The sequence below is a fragment of the Mustela nigripes genome, chromosome 9, assembly GCF_022355385.1.
Source record: "Mustela nigripes isolate SB6536 chromosome 9, MUSNIG.SB6536, whole genome shotgun sequence".
In the NCBI taxonomy this organism is placed as follows: domain Eukaryota; kingdom Metazoa; phylum Chordata; class Mammalia; order Carnivora; family Mustelidae; genus Mustela; species Mustela nigripes.
In genome coordinates this window covers 4,086,333-4,099,580 of record NC_081565.1, presented here as the reverse complement: position 1 = coordinate 4,099,580, position 13,248 = coordinate 4,086,333, and the positions used below count along the sequence as shown (strand labels likewise).

At 59.0% G+C, this 13,248-nt stretch overlaps 1 protein-coding gene across 8 annotated transcripts in view; it reads left to right on the top strand.

The window, feature by feature from the left end:
* Window positions 1-1,508: 1,508 nt before the first annotated feature.
* The window catches only part of NTNG2 (netrin G2), a 64,540-nt gene continuing 52,800 nt past the window's right edge, over window positions 1,509-13,248 (top strand). For 3 of the 8 annotated variants that reach the window (XM_059410475.1, XM_059410481.1, XM_059410482.1), the window contains exons 1-2: window positions 1,509-1,615; window positions 5,397-6,460. In XM_059410475.1, coding sequence (XP_059266458.1) covers window positions 6,248-6,460 — 213 coding nt within the window. In that variant the 5' untranslated portion in view covers window positions 1,509-1,615; window positions 5,397-6,247. Of the gene's footprint in view, window positions 1,616-2,268; window positions 2,369-5,396; window positions 6,461-13,248 lie in introns of those variants that run through there. The other 5 variants (XM_059410480.1, XM_059410479.1, XM_059410478.1 and 2 more) reach the window with 4 other exon arrangements.

The window sequence follows — 13,248 nt, the reverse complement described above, 5'->3', positions numbered from 1 at the left end:
AGGGGTCAAGGTGGAGGTGAGAGGCGGCAGAGGGGTGGGGCACTAAGGTGCTCTCTCTTGCTCCTGTTCCTGGCACCCTCTGTGACCTTGGACCAGTCCCTCTCCCTCCCTGTCCTCGGGCTTTGTTCTCGATGCATCCAAACAGCAGGGCTGGCTGCCTGAGCACTGCAGTGGGAACCCACCCCGGAGGAGGAGGCCGCCGGGATCACCTGAAATCCACATGTCCCCCTGGAGGGTGGAGGCAGCTCTCTGCACAGCCCTGGAAGACAGCACTGGCAGGAAACCTCCAGGGGGGTTCAAGAGCCCGGGGCTGCCCAGGGTTGCCAACTCCTTGGCCTCTCCCCGGGCCCCCTGCAGGAGTCCTCCCGCACCCCTCCCGCCCTCTCACCAGGAGTGAGGCCCCTCCTGCCCCCCTACTCTGCGCTCCCTCCAGAACTGGCTTGGCTTCATCAAAAGCAGGGCCCATCAGGGTGGAGGCGGCGATGTGTCAGCTGGTATTCAGGCTCTGGTTGTGCGCTCAGATCGCTCCCCCTCCCCATCTCCCCAAATCCACCCACCCACCCTTTTACCCGCTGCTTGGGGCCTTCTGGGTGGCAGCACTTCACAGAGGGAGTCAGAGCGGCAGGCTTGAGCCCTTGGCTGTTGGGGGTGGGTGGACTGACTCACTTGGCCCCCTCCCTGGTGCCGATGGGGCAGCCCCCACACCCCTGGGCGCTGGCACCCCGTCAGGCCCCAGGGTTTTGGAAAAGGAAGCTGCAGCCCCGCGGCGCCTGACCCGGGCCGGCTGAGGATGCGCCCTGCGCGCAGGGACCCGCCGGCCCCCGAGCCGGGAGGAGATGTTTAGGCAGCGACCCCCCAGAGCAGGCTCGCTCCCGCGGCCGCCTGCTGGGGCCATCCTGGCCGCGGGCCCGCCGGGACGCCCCTGCTGGCGGCGCCCCTCCCCGGGCCGTGGCGCGTCCCCCGAGTCTCGCAGTATTTCCTTCCTGCACCTTTAAGAAGACCGTTGCTCCGTGGTGGGATGGTGTGTTAAAGCCACACAGAGGAAGTTACGCAGCCCGGATCAGACCGAGAGATAAAAGCCCCGATGGTGATCGTGAGAGATGGCAAGAGGATTTAGCCCCGGCATTAACTTGGAGCGGAGTGCAGGGGGGCGGTGAAGCGCCCCGCCATCTGGCCCGCGCCGCGCCGGGGGGGATGCCCCGGCGCCCCGACGAGCCGCCGCGAAGCCCACCCGGGCCGGGGGCTGCCCGGTGCCCGCGCGCCGGTCCTCTCCGAGCCGCCCAGGGGGCCCAAAAAGTTTGCACTTGTTAGAGGCGACCTCCCGCTCGGCCCGGGGCGGGCGATGCGGGCGGCGCGGGCGGCCCCCTCCCCCGGCCCGCGTCTCCGGGACGGCTGCGGGCGGCCCCCCCGGCGGCCGGAGGGCTCCCCAGCCCCGATCTGACGGCCGCGGCGGCGGCGGCCACAGCGGCGAGCGGGAGCGGCGCGCCGAGGAGCAGCGGCTCGCCGCCCTCCGGCCCGCGCCCCCACCCAGCGCCGGCCAGGGCAGGCGGAGCGCCCGCGGGCGGCGGTCCTCGGCCTCCCGGGTCTGCGCTCCGGGAAGCTGCTCCGAGCCGGGGTAAGGCGGGCGGGGAGGGCCGGCGGGCGCGCGGGGGGGGAGAGCGGCTGCAGCTTGGCCAGCCTGGTTTCATTTTTAAAGGGCTTCGGTGACCGTGCAAGCTCCCCGGGGGCCCGGGAGCCACTTAAAACGGCCCCGCAGAGGCTCGGATGCAAAAGTTATTTGGTGGCTGCTGTTACTAGCGGAGGACTGGAGTCGCCCGAGAGGGGTGTGTGAGTGTGCATTTGTGGCAGCATCTTAAAGGAAAAGCTTGTCTTTCCGGCTGGCGTTTTCCTACCAGGGTCTTTTTCCATCGTGTGTGTGAGCGCGCGCGCGAGTGTGTGTGTGTGTGTGTGTGTGTGTGTGTGTGTGTGTGTGTCCGCGCGCGCGCGCGTGTGTGGTGGGGATAGATGTTGCAAGAATGCGTGCATGTGTTTGTGAAAAGGAAATTAACCCTTCTCTCGCGCTCCTCCTCCGCCCCAACTGAATCGCCACCCTCGACCGCCACCCGCCAGCCCCGCTTCCCCGCAGCCCCTGCCCATCTCCCCGAAAACTGGGTCTGTGCGAGTTGCGCAGAGAAACTCTGGGCCAGCCAGGCTGGAAACTTCTTTCTGCGCCGTGGAGGGGTGGGCTAATGGGGGAGGGGGACGAGCAGGGACCGGCTTGGGGACGCGTGGAGTGGAGCCTGGAACTGGGCTGCGCGCAGACTGGGGGAGCAGAGGCAGCGGGAAGGCGGGAAGAGGACCGTGGGCTCGCGGGGTCCGCCCGCTCGGAGTAAGTCGCCCGCCCGGGCGGGGGGCGGCGGAGGCAGGGGCGCTGCTGGAAGCCGCGCGGGGTAAAAGGAGGTAGCTAATTCCCGGGCGCTTCGCTCGGTGTCTTCTAATTGAGGGAGGCGGTGCCAACCGAGGGGGCACCCTCGGTGCCGGCGGGGCTTTTATTAAAGTCCTGCTTATTAATTGCTGCCGGGGCATGCACTCAACTTGGGAAAGACAAAACGCAGCTGCGGGACTGGGGGGCACGCCCCTGTGCGATGCATACCCCGGTGCAGCCTACCCGTCGCTCGGACTCCACCCCGACCCCTCGCCCTGCTAAGACCGACCCCCGACCCCCGCCCAGCCCAGGCCTCTTTTTCGCGTCCCACCCCCCAGCCCTCAACTTTCCGGGGCTCCCCGGCCGCCAAGAGGCACTTGGGGGGGGGGGCGCCAGGAGCCGAGAGGGCACCTGTTCCAGGGCTGGGGGACACCCGGACCGCGGGTGGCAGGATGCTAGCTAAGCCAGCGGTGCCCGGAGCACCCCGGAGGACCTGGCCCGGGGTGGAGGGCGGGAAGGTGACCCGGCGGCAGCGGGCTCCCCTCTCCTTCCTAGACCCCGGGCACCACCCCCTTGATGGCAGAATTCATTCCGCCCCGCTGCCCCCATGGGAAGGGAGAGGGAACCTCAGGGTGGGCAGCCCACCCCCCCCCCCGGACCCCTCTTCCAGTGCCCTCCGGGGTGCCCGCGCCCACAGCGCCAAGTTTCCCACGAGGCGAGGGCGCAGCGGGCAACTCCGGGAGGAGCCCGCTCTGAGCCCAGCCAGCTCCGAGAGGCGCTAATTCAATAAGACAGAGAAATCAGAGTTCAGAAATCCTGGTAAAATCTAATTTTCGGGTTTTAATACCCTGGCTATCAGCACCCCTCGGTTCCTGAGGACTCTTAAAAGAAATAAAGCGCATTGATTCTATTTGTTCCTGGGAGCTGCAGTTTCTTAATAATATCAGGTGAAGATTTATTTTCCAAGGAGAAAACGATCCACCGGGATACAACCTCTTACTCTGAAATTTCCCGGCTGGCTTCTCACTCCCCGCGCGCCGCCTCCTTATTCCGGGGCCTCTTGCTTCTCTCCTCCCTCCTTGGTTTTTGTTTTGTTGTTGTTACTGGGTTTTTTGGGTTTTTGTTTTTTTTGTGTTTTTTTGCTTTTTTGGCAAAAGCCGCTGTAAGATTCGCTTGTTGAGCTCACTAATCTCGCTGTACTACCAGCGACGCCCCGCTGATTGACGAGTTGTAAGCACATTTGCTACCCCGCCCCCAGCAGATTGGGTTGTACTTGGCTTCCCCCACCCCACCCCCGCCCCAACCACCACCCCATTTTCCAGGGAATGCGCCCGCATTTAAACCGAGAGAACTGCAAAGCGTTTCCTAGATTTTCGAGTTGCTCCGCACTTGGCTCTCCGTGGCCTCCGGGCCTCCCGGCCTCGCTGCCTCCCCGCCGCCGGGGGAGGCTGCCCGCGGCGCAGTCAAAACCCTGGGCAGCGGCGGCTGGTCCTGCAGAGGAAGGAAGCCCGCAGCCAGCGCCCTGGCGTCGCCTCCCCCGTCAGGAGCTCTCTACCTGTCCGTGAACAGTTGGGAGTCCTGGGCTGGAAGAATTAATTAGGGACGTGCTGTTTTCTGGGCAGCTCGAAGCTTGGGGAGAGGCATCCAAACCTTTGCCGGCCGCGCTATTTTATTTTTACGACATTTTCTCAGGTTGTAAAAATAGTCGCCAGGCGGGTTCTTTCTGAGAGTTTTCTAGCAAGGAGCGCATTCAAGGCCAGGCAGGTTCTAAGACAGGTTTCTCTTTAAACAGCCAGAGGTGAGCCCTGAAAATGTGGTCCCCACTAGGCTTCTCATTCATCTCCATCTGGATCCCTTCAGCGAGGGAGAGGGGCAGGGGCGGCCTTAATGCTGATTTATGACTTCCCGGGACTGACTGGGGGCTACTGTAGGAGCCCAGGGGAGCCGCCAGCCCCCTCTGGACAAAGTCCGCCCCCCTGGTTTGTCATTTTTGGCAGCAGAGTGTCTGTGTCTGGGCGGAGAATGGGGTTTCATGGCAAAGTGATTAACTCTTTAGGGAGGCTTCTCTGGAGGGGGTGGCCCAAGGGGGTGGCAGGTGAAAATCGCTGAGGTTAGTTAGCACCAAAGCCCAAGCAGCATGGGGATGAAGAGACAGTCATCGTAGGTCTAATAACCAGAATAATTAATAATGGGGCTGTCTGGTGTGACTCATCGCATAACCTTTGCCCTACTGGCTTGTGTTTTTGGCCAGGATCCCACACTGGTCGGACTCAAATTCTCCTGGTGATGTACACACCACGATACCGGAGTCATGTTTTCTGCAATGTAATATTTATCTTCGTTATAGCTATTTGGGCTCTTAAATAATTATCAGTAGCTTAAAATAGTAAAGCAATAATCATAATAGTGACTCATTTATAGACACACCCTCCAAAGATGATTGCAGAATTTTGGCCTTGATCAGAAACTCTAACATGACCAACCATCGTCACTTCTGCGGTAGTCTTCACCGTCCCTAGTTTCTTAGCGTTGAAAATCCAATGGACCGTTGTAGAATTTGGGGAGAGACTTCTCAGCACCTGGTTCTTACTTGTTGGCCCACACTTGGATCTGTACCTGTCTGTACAGGCTTGTTGGTACTCAGGGTGACAGCTTTGACATTCTGACTTGTCAGTCGCAGTATCGAGAGCCACCACTCCATCCTGACCCCTGAGCATGTTTTAGGAAGTCGGTGACCCCAGGCAAGGGCGCTTCTGCTGCCCTAATAACCTGAGAAAAGAGGGGGGAAAAGCGAATCCCCTTCTAAATAATGTGCCGAGCCTGCAAATGTGCAAACCTAATATTAATAAAAATAACCCGGCTTTCTCGGGAGACCTTGCTAATGCAGCCTCATTTGTTTTTTTGTTTTTTTTTTTTTTGTGCACATTTTGCCAGAGAGCTTTTATTCTTATGCATCTTTATCGCCCCCCCTTCTCTTTTTAATTTGTTGCAGGTGTTGTTGCTAATGAGCTCTCTTCCTCCCCTCTTACAATGAAAGACAAGCCAGCCCCCGGGTACCTGGATGGATTGAGAGCCGAAGTGTCAGAAACTTCATAATAAGTTGCCGATGGCTACCAGCCAAGGTCAGCTGGCCCCCATTAGTGCCTGTCCCCACAAAGCAGAGCCAAATAAGCTTCTCCCCAGTTAAGAACCTCAGTCGCTTTTTTACGTGGCAGTCCAGCCACACAATTGTTGTCACTTTAAGCCCATGTGAAAAGAAATCTCTTTTATGGGTCTGAGATGCCAGTCCAGTCCCACAGAGGGAACACGGTTCCAGCTAACACGTACACCTCCTGATTTTATTTTATCTTTACAACGCAGGCTGGAGGGTTGTTTTGCAGTTCTGTTGAGCACATCACACATTTAAGGGCCCTTTAAAGACCTGGATTGATTGGAAGGACAAAAATTAAAAGCAATCTGATCCGGCCTCATGCCAGATCCCTGAGGATTTGCTCCCTATCCCATTTCCATCCACTGTCACAATTCGAGAGCCTGCCTGATTTGATCAGATTCACCTCGGGGAGAGGTGTAATGCCAAGGTTAGGAGGACGCGAAGTTACGGGCAACTTTTTGATCTGCCCATCAGCAGTCTGAGAAACGCTGGCTCTGAGTTTTCTGAATCGGCCTTTGGGAAGAAACAAGTTGCTCGCTCTTCACAAGCCCGCACTGCTCCCGTCCCTGGGACATCCAGCCACCGGTGCCTGGTAGATGTGGCACTTCCATGCTGAGGCCGAGAGTCCCGCCTGACCCAGTCGCTGCCTCTCCAGGGCCTGTCTGGGCCACGCCCCTGCGGACTGCGCAGCCATGCTGCCCCTGCTCGCACTTTTCCTGCACTGCCTCCCACTGGCCTCGGGGGACTACGACATCTGCAAATCCTGGGTGACCACGGATGAGGGCCCCACCTGGGAGTTCTATGCCTGCCAGCCCAAGGTGATGCGGCTGAAGGACTACGTCAAAGTGAAGGTGGAGCCCTCTGGCATCACGTGCGGAGACCCCCCTGAGAGGTTCTGCTCCCACGTAAGTCAGCCCCCCACTGTTCTGTTTGCTTAGGCCAAGGGGGAGGGGGTCCGGGACAGACTCTGCTGACGGGTGGGCAGAACGGCAGGACCAGAGAGATGCAAGGTTGACTTTCCCGAATCTTGGGTTGGGAGCAGATGGCTGTCCCACCTTGGAAAAGGGCCCAAACCAAGGCCACCCCCAGGGCTCTGCGGTCATGTGACATCATTCTCTGGGGTGGGTACCTTCTTGACCAGCTGACCACCAGATCCTTTTCTCTTGGGAAAACCATAGTAGTGATGGGTCCTGGGCCGGGCCGTGCAGACAAGCCCCGCCTCCCCTGAGCAAGGGAACAGGGCACAGAGCGCTCTGTGCATCCCTTCTATGGTACCACGTCCTAGCCCACCTGCTCCAATCCGGCAGACGGTGTTGCCAGGCCAGTGCATGCCACAGGCCAACTGGAGCTCTGCAGGGGAAGGTCTGATGCAAGTGCAGAGGGGGTGCATAAGGGTGGCTGGCTATTCCATCCCTATGTGTGGTGACTGCAGTCACTGGTTAAGTCAGGGGGACAGCAGCTGTTCAGGTGTTGTCACCTGAACCCTTAATTAGAGAGGGACGGGGTCTTAGAGCCATGGAGCACTTGAGTAACTTGTGTTACCAACCACAACAGCGGTGATAATAGGAGGGACCATTCATGGGAGCCCCTCATGTGGGCTAAGAGCTCGATGTGCGGGTCCTCCCATTGGCTGACCCAGACTGATTCTCTGTTGTATCAAGGAGGAGTTTTAAGGGGTGGGCTCTGAACCAGTGGCATCTCTGGGCCTCTGTTCCATGGTCTGTAAAATGGGCATTGTAAGGGGCAAGTGAGCTGATTCATATGTGTGAAATGCCGAGTAGGGCCTTTCACAGAGCAAGTGCCCCATAGGTATTAGCTGTTGTCATTCCTGTGGTTCAGATGGGGAAACTGAGGCTCCAGGTCGCACCAGCAAGTGGTAAAGCTGTGATTCAAGGGTCTGAACTAAGCTGCCCGCCGAAAGGGACCTTCCCACTTGGCCAAGCCTTAGCTCTCCATCCCCACCCCCTGTGCCTGGCAGGAGCCTGGGCTGGGCAGCCAGGCTGCAGGAGCTGCTCGGCAGCATCTTCGGGGTGACTGCTGCCTCTGTGTGTCCTTGAGGGAGCTTCCAGGTCTCTGGGCTTATGCCTGGACTGAGCTGGTATTCCGCTGGGCTCCTGAGGACGCCTCAGTCCCACGGGCGGCAGCATTCCGATCACAGAGCAGTCAGCCTGGGAAGGTAGCTTCCTGTCTGGACTGTCAGCAGTTACTGTGGCTGGTGGCTGGGCCGAGGGAGCAAGCGGTGTGGGGGGGGGGGGGGGGGGCAGCAGAGGGCTGGGAGCGGGCGTGCGGGCGTTGCTGGATAGCTCATGGGGATCGCTGCACTGGAGATCCCAGGGCTTCACGGTTCAGGGATGAGCAAGGGGGTCAGCTTGTAAAGGTCAGGAGCAAGGCCACACTTGGGGGGCAGTGGAGCTCAGTTCTGAGCCTATGTACTCAGAGAGCGACCCAGCCCAGCTCATGCAAAGACTTCTCCACACACTCCCGGGACAGAGTCAACCTCCGCTTCTCGCATTAGAGTCCTGACTGTATTTCTTCTCTTAAATATTCATCAATACTTTAATGTACTGGGGGGAAGAGTGTGGGATGGGGCCGCTACATCATAACTCACTGGACCAGCATCTGGTCAAGGGCTTGAGGGGTGGAGATGACCATCAAATGCAAGTCTGAGGCCCTCTCCTGGCCGAAGCTGGTTCACGATACCCTTAGCTCTGGGCCTCTGCCCTGCCCCCACTCTCATAGGGAGGACCCAGGGCACCTGCCAGGGTGGGGTACTCACCCTCCCCCAATCCTACTGTTGTCCCGCCTGAGCCCTGGCAGGGGTCATTGAGTGCTGGGGTCTGGGAGGAGCTGCCGTCCCCTCTCCTTCTCTCCCAGGACGGGAGGAGAGGAGGAACAGCCTCTTCAGCATCTCCTGCCTCGGTCCTGCCTAGGGTCCTCAGTGTCTCCACACCTGCCTGATGGACTTAAATGTTTCATCACAGGCTGCCATCCCGCTCTGCCTATTACTACAAGTGTGCGGCCAACAAGAGTGGGGACTCTGCCTGGCCAGTGGAGGGGGGCTGGCTTCTGCAGGGAGCGGTGGGGGAGGGGGTCACATCCAGATAACTTCAAGCCCGCACCCCCCACCCCGCCCCGTGCTGCCGCCCCAGGGCAGGTCCTGCCTGTGTCTCATTTAATCATCTCTAGGATGCTCTGAGTGGGTCCTGTTCTAATCCTGTTGTAGGGATTAGAAGGGGTTGCCTAAATCCCCCCAAGGTCACTCCGTTTGGAAGGCAGACGGCAGCCTGTCTGCAGCCGGAGCCCACGCTCCCCCACCAGGTGGCTCCGCCTTCCCTCGCAGAGGTTCAGCTTCCTGCCGGGTAAAGGAGAGATAATCCCGTATGCGAGGCATGGAGCCGGCCGGGGAGAGCGAGCTGGCACACAGTGGGTTCTCAATGTGCAGTAGGAGTTGTGTGTTTACCATTATCGTTAGGACGGGCTCAGCAGTGTCCCTGGCTTTTCTTCTTTGCCTCTGTCCGGCCTCCAGAATGGCACGCCCTGCATTCCCAGTCCCTGGGCAGCCGGCCCGTCCTGGGTGGTCCGGGAGCTCCGACTCCTGCAGGCCCAGCCGGCGGCATGAACCACCAGGGGGCGCCCTAATGGTATCCGGCCGCTCACTGACCCGTTAGCCAGGCCAGTGCCCAGTGGGTCCCTGCAGCGACTGCTGGACCTGTCCCCACATGCAGCCAGTGAGAGTGTGAGCCCTGGAGCACCCCCCGCCCTGGGTGCACGGGGAGGGCACGAAGCAGCCACTGTTTTCAGGGTTCAGGGTGCGGACCCTCCCTCCTGCCAGGCTTCCCGTCCTTCCGCAAGGCCACCTGAGACCTGAATTGTAAATTCCAGCCTGGTGAGGAAGGGGAGCGGGGAGAAGACCAAGATAAATGAATAAATAAAAACCTATTGGCTCTAAATGCACAATGAGAATTAATAGGGATGAGCTCTCAACCAAGGATCCGAGGGCAAGGGCAAAATTTCAATGAGGACTGCAGGAGAGCACGGGCGGCCCCCCACCCTCCGTTCCAGGCCGGCGGGAGAGGGCCAGCCTGGCCACGCGGCAGGGCCCAGGGGGCAGGAGAGGCCGTACCCGCTGAGGCTTCTCATCCCCTGTGCTGTTGGGTGTCAGGATCAGCCCCACGGTGCCCCCAAACACTCTCCTTGTGCGTCTGGAGACAAAAGCTGACCCTCGGGTCTCAGGAGAGAGATGGTGAGGAAGAGAGGGGGTGGGGTGCTGGCCACAGACCAGGCAGGTGGTGGTTAAAGCGACCCTATGGGTCCCCCCTTGCTGCCCAAGATGTAGTCCTTGGATTCACCTTATTAAAAATGCAGAATCCCAGGCTTGCCCCAGACTGCTGAGCCAGGAACTGCATTTTAACATGCGATCCAGGGATCTCAGAGACATCCAGGGTATGGTCCGAGGTATGTAACGGCCTCGTGGTGCGCGTACCCCACGGCTGATGTTCCCAGGCAATCCGCGGGGGCTATGTGACGAATCCCTGTTCAAGGAGATGGTGGGGAGCAGCAAGCCCAGGAGTGAGGGCTGGAGCTGGGAGCTGACATCCCTGAGACCCTCTGGAAGCTTCCACAGAGAGGCTGTGGGTACCTCGTCTAGAGCCACAGGCCTGGGGTCTGAGGACCCATCCCAGCTCTGCCATTCTCTGGTCACTTAGATTCTCTGAACCTCGGTTTCCTCGTCTGTAATGGGGGGCGATCCTGGGCTGCCTTGCCCGCCCCACCAGCTTCCTGGAAGAAGGAAATGTTTCTCTCAGAAACATTGAAGAGGGTGAGTTCTGTTCTCGTGTCAGGCTTTGATATGATTATTTTTTTTTAAGATTTTATTTATTTATTTGACAGACAGAGATCACAAGTAGGCAGAGAGGCAGGCGGAGGGGGGTGGATGCAGGCTCTCTGCTGAGCAGAGAGCCAGATGTGGGGCTCCATCCCAGGACTCTGGGATCATGACCCGAGCCGAAGGCAGAGGCTTTAACCCACTGAGCCACCCAAGCGCCCCTGATATGATTATTGATCCAATCTTGATCCTCTTGATTTTGAAATAGATGAACATTAAACTTTTTATCCAAGGAGACTTTACATGTACAGGACCCTTGGTCTTGGGCTTGATGGGAAACCAGGAATAGGCCATGAGCACCCTTTTCCCTCAAGCTTTACCTTCTCTGTGCCTCGGTTTACCCAGATGCAGAGCACATGGTCCTGTCCCCCAACCCAAGGGGACTGCTGGGTCATGTGGATCCTTGAGTCCTCAAGCCCCTCCCGACCGTGACATTGAACACCATATGTAGAATCAAGGTCATAGATGTCCCTCCTCCCGCCAGACCACCATGTTCACAAAATGTTCCCACCAAGCCACACTGACCTGACGGCTCCGCTGGCTCAGCCCTCCTTCCCCCTCTGTTTTCCTGGTCCCCAAGCCCGCAGGGGACTCTCAAAGAGACAGACCGGCAGACAGATGTTACCCATAAACACTACCAACAGGTGGGGAGACAGAGCTGCTGTGGTGGGAGCCCCCGAAAGGTGAAGATGCGTCTCTTCAGCTCACCCATTGTATTCCAGCCCGCCACGCTTCCCACCTCTGCACCCTTCCCTGGGCCGCCTCCTCCACCCAGAATGTCTTCCCTTGCTTCCTTCATTTCCAAGGCTTCCACATTTACCTGGAAACCCCAGCTCAGTCTTCAAGGTTTAGGTTGGACCCTCCCTCATCCAGGAGGCTTTCCCTAATTCCCTAGCCCAGGTGGGCAAAAGGCCCCCATCTGGTCACATCCCCGTCTTCCTGCTCACGGATGTTGGCCTAGTGGTTTAGGGCGTGGGTCCTAGGGGCAGAGAGAGATGGAGGTTAGAACCTCATGCTGTGTGACCTTTGGTATGAGGCTTAACCTCTCTGAGCCTCAAATTGCTGCTATTAATAGGATAGGCAAACAGGACTGTGGTGCACAGCCCCTGGCATATGGTTGACACTTATTCACGAGGGCTATTGTACTCCTGGTGCTTCGTTTGCCTTGGACTGTGAGCTCCCCAGAAGGAGAGCTGTCCCATCTTTCTGTCTCCAATCTGTGCGAGGCACGCGTTTAATGAACAAGTGGTCGGGTAAGTGGAAGGTGAGTGTGATCCAGGAAAACTTCTCAGAGGAGGAGAGATTAGAACTGAGTCTTACAGGAAGAACTAGGGTTTTGATCAGGGCAAAGGAAGCACCGGAAGCTCCCGCTTGGCTCCATTGGAGCCCCTGCTTTGTGGGACTGGCATGGGGTGACAGCAGCCCGTCTGCACAGCTCTGTCCTTAAGTAGAAAGTCCTTTGGAACCAGAGCTTCACCCAACCCTTAGTTAAGGCAGCTCATTCTGTTGAAACGCCTGAGGCAGGGCCCAGCTTGGGACAAGAATAGTTCCATGCATGACATCTTCCTGCACAGTGAAGTCTCCTTCCTGGGGAGCGGATGAGTGACAGGCTGGGGGCAGCGTTGCTGGGCGGTCAGTGCCCACAGGTGTGAGATCCTTGCCCCTGACCTTTCTTAAGGGAATGGCTTTGGGTCCAGACACCCCCTGGAGGGTGGTGGAGAGGGGAAGGAGCCTGGAGGTGGTAGCCTCCAGAGTCAGAAGTGTCAGAAGGCAGTGTCAGAAGCTCTAGAACTTTCCAGCATACACACCCCTGCCTTCCCCAGGCTCATCTTCCTCTTCCATCTCTATCTACACTCCCCAGCTTTGGTTTTTAATATATTCTCACGTGTCTCCGGCGTTGCCTGTATGATCCCCGGCTGCCTCAAATCCCGCATGCGGGGAGGAAGGGGACGGACAGCTGGACAGCCGGGCAGGCGACCCCCCACTGTGGGTGAGAATCTGGGATCTGGGAAGGGGCAAATGAGAGGGCTGTTACCCCTAGGACTTTGGCCGAGTCCCTTGCACTCCGAGGCTCCATGTTCTCATCTGATCGTTGGGATGACAGCGGCCACAGGCTCAGAGGAAGGCTGACGAATGAGAGGAGACAAGCCTCGGAGAGCCCTCAGCTGGGCGCCTGGCACAGAATGAATGTGCCAAAAAAAGGGATTTTCTTTTTCCATCCCAGAACTTAGCTGGAGAGACAAAAGGAGGGACAGTAGAACATAACACATAGAAGGCGATGCTGTTGGCCAGGCCTGGAAGGGGAGGTAGAGTCCGCGTGCACGGTGCGAGTTCAGAGATGGGGGGCCTGGGGTGGGGCGAGGGGTCGGAGGGATGCCGAGGCGTGACAGCTGGCGCGAAGGTCGTGGGGTGGGGGTGTGCGGGGGACCTGCGGAGGGGGCGTGTGGATGCCTGGGGGGAGGGGGGGACGAGCCATATCACCGCCTTGTCCCGTCTAACCCCCCTCCCTGTAATTCTGTGCGGTGGAGCGCTTGCGGTTCCATTAGGCAGATGAACAGAGACACCGAAGCTTCCCTAGGTCCACTCAGTGGTGCGGCTGGGATTCTGCCTTCTTCTCTCTGGCTCCTAGTGTTGGGGGACGGCTGGGGGGTTGGGCCAAGGATGTGGTGGGAGGGAGGGGGGAGGGGAACAGTGGTCAGGCAGAGGCCGGAGGGGCTGGAGCAGAGTGTGGCAGGCCCAAAGGAGGGGGGCCCCTTGCCGCGCAGCCCTGGCCACCCCAGGACCAGAGCCCGGGCTGCAAAGCTCCTT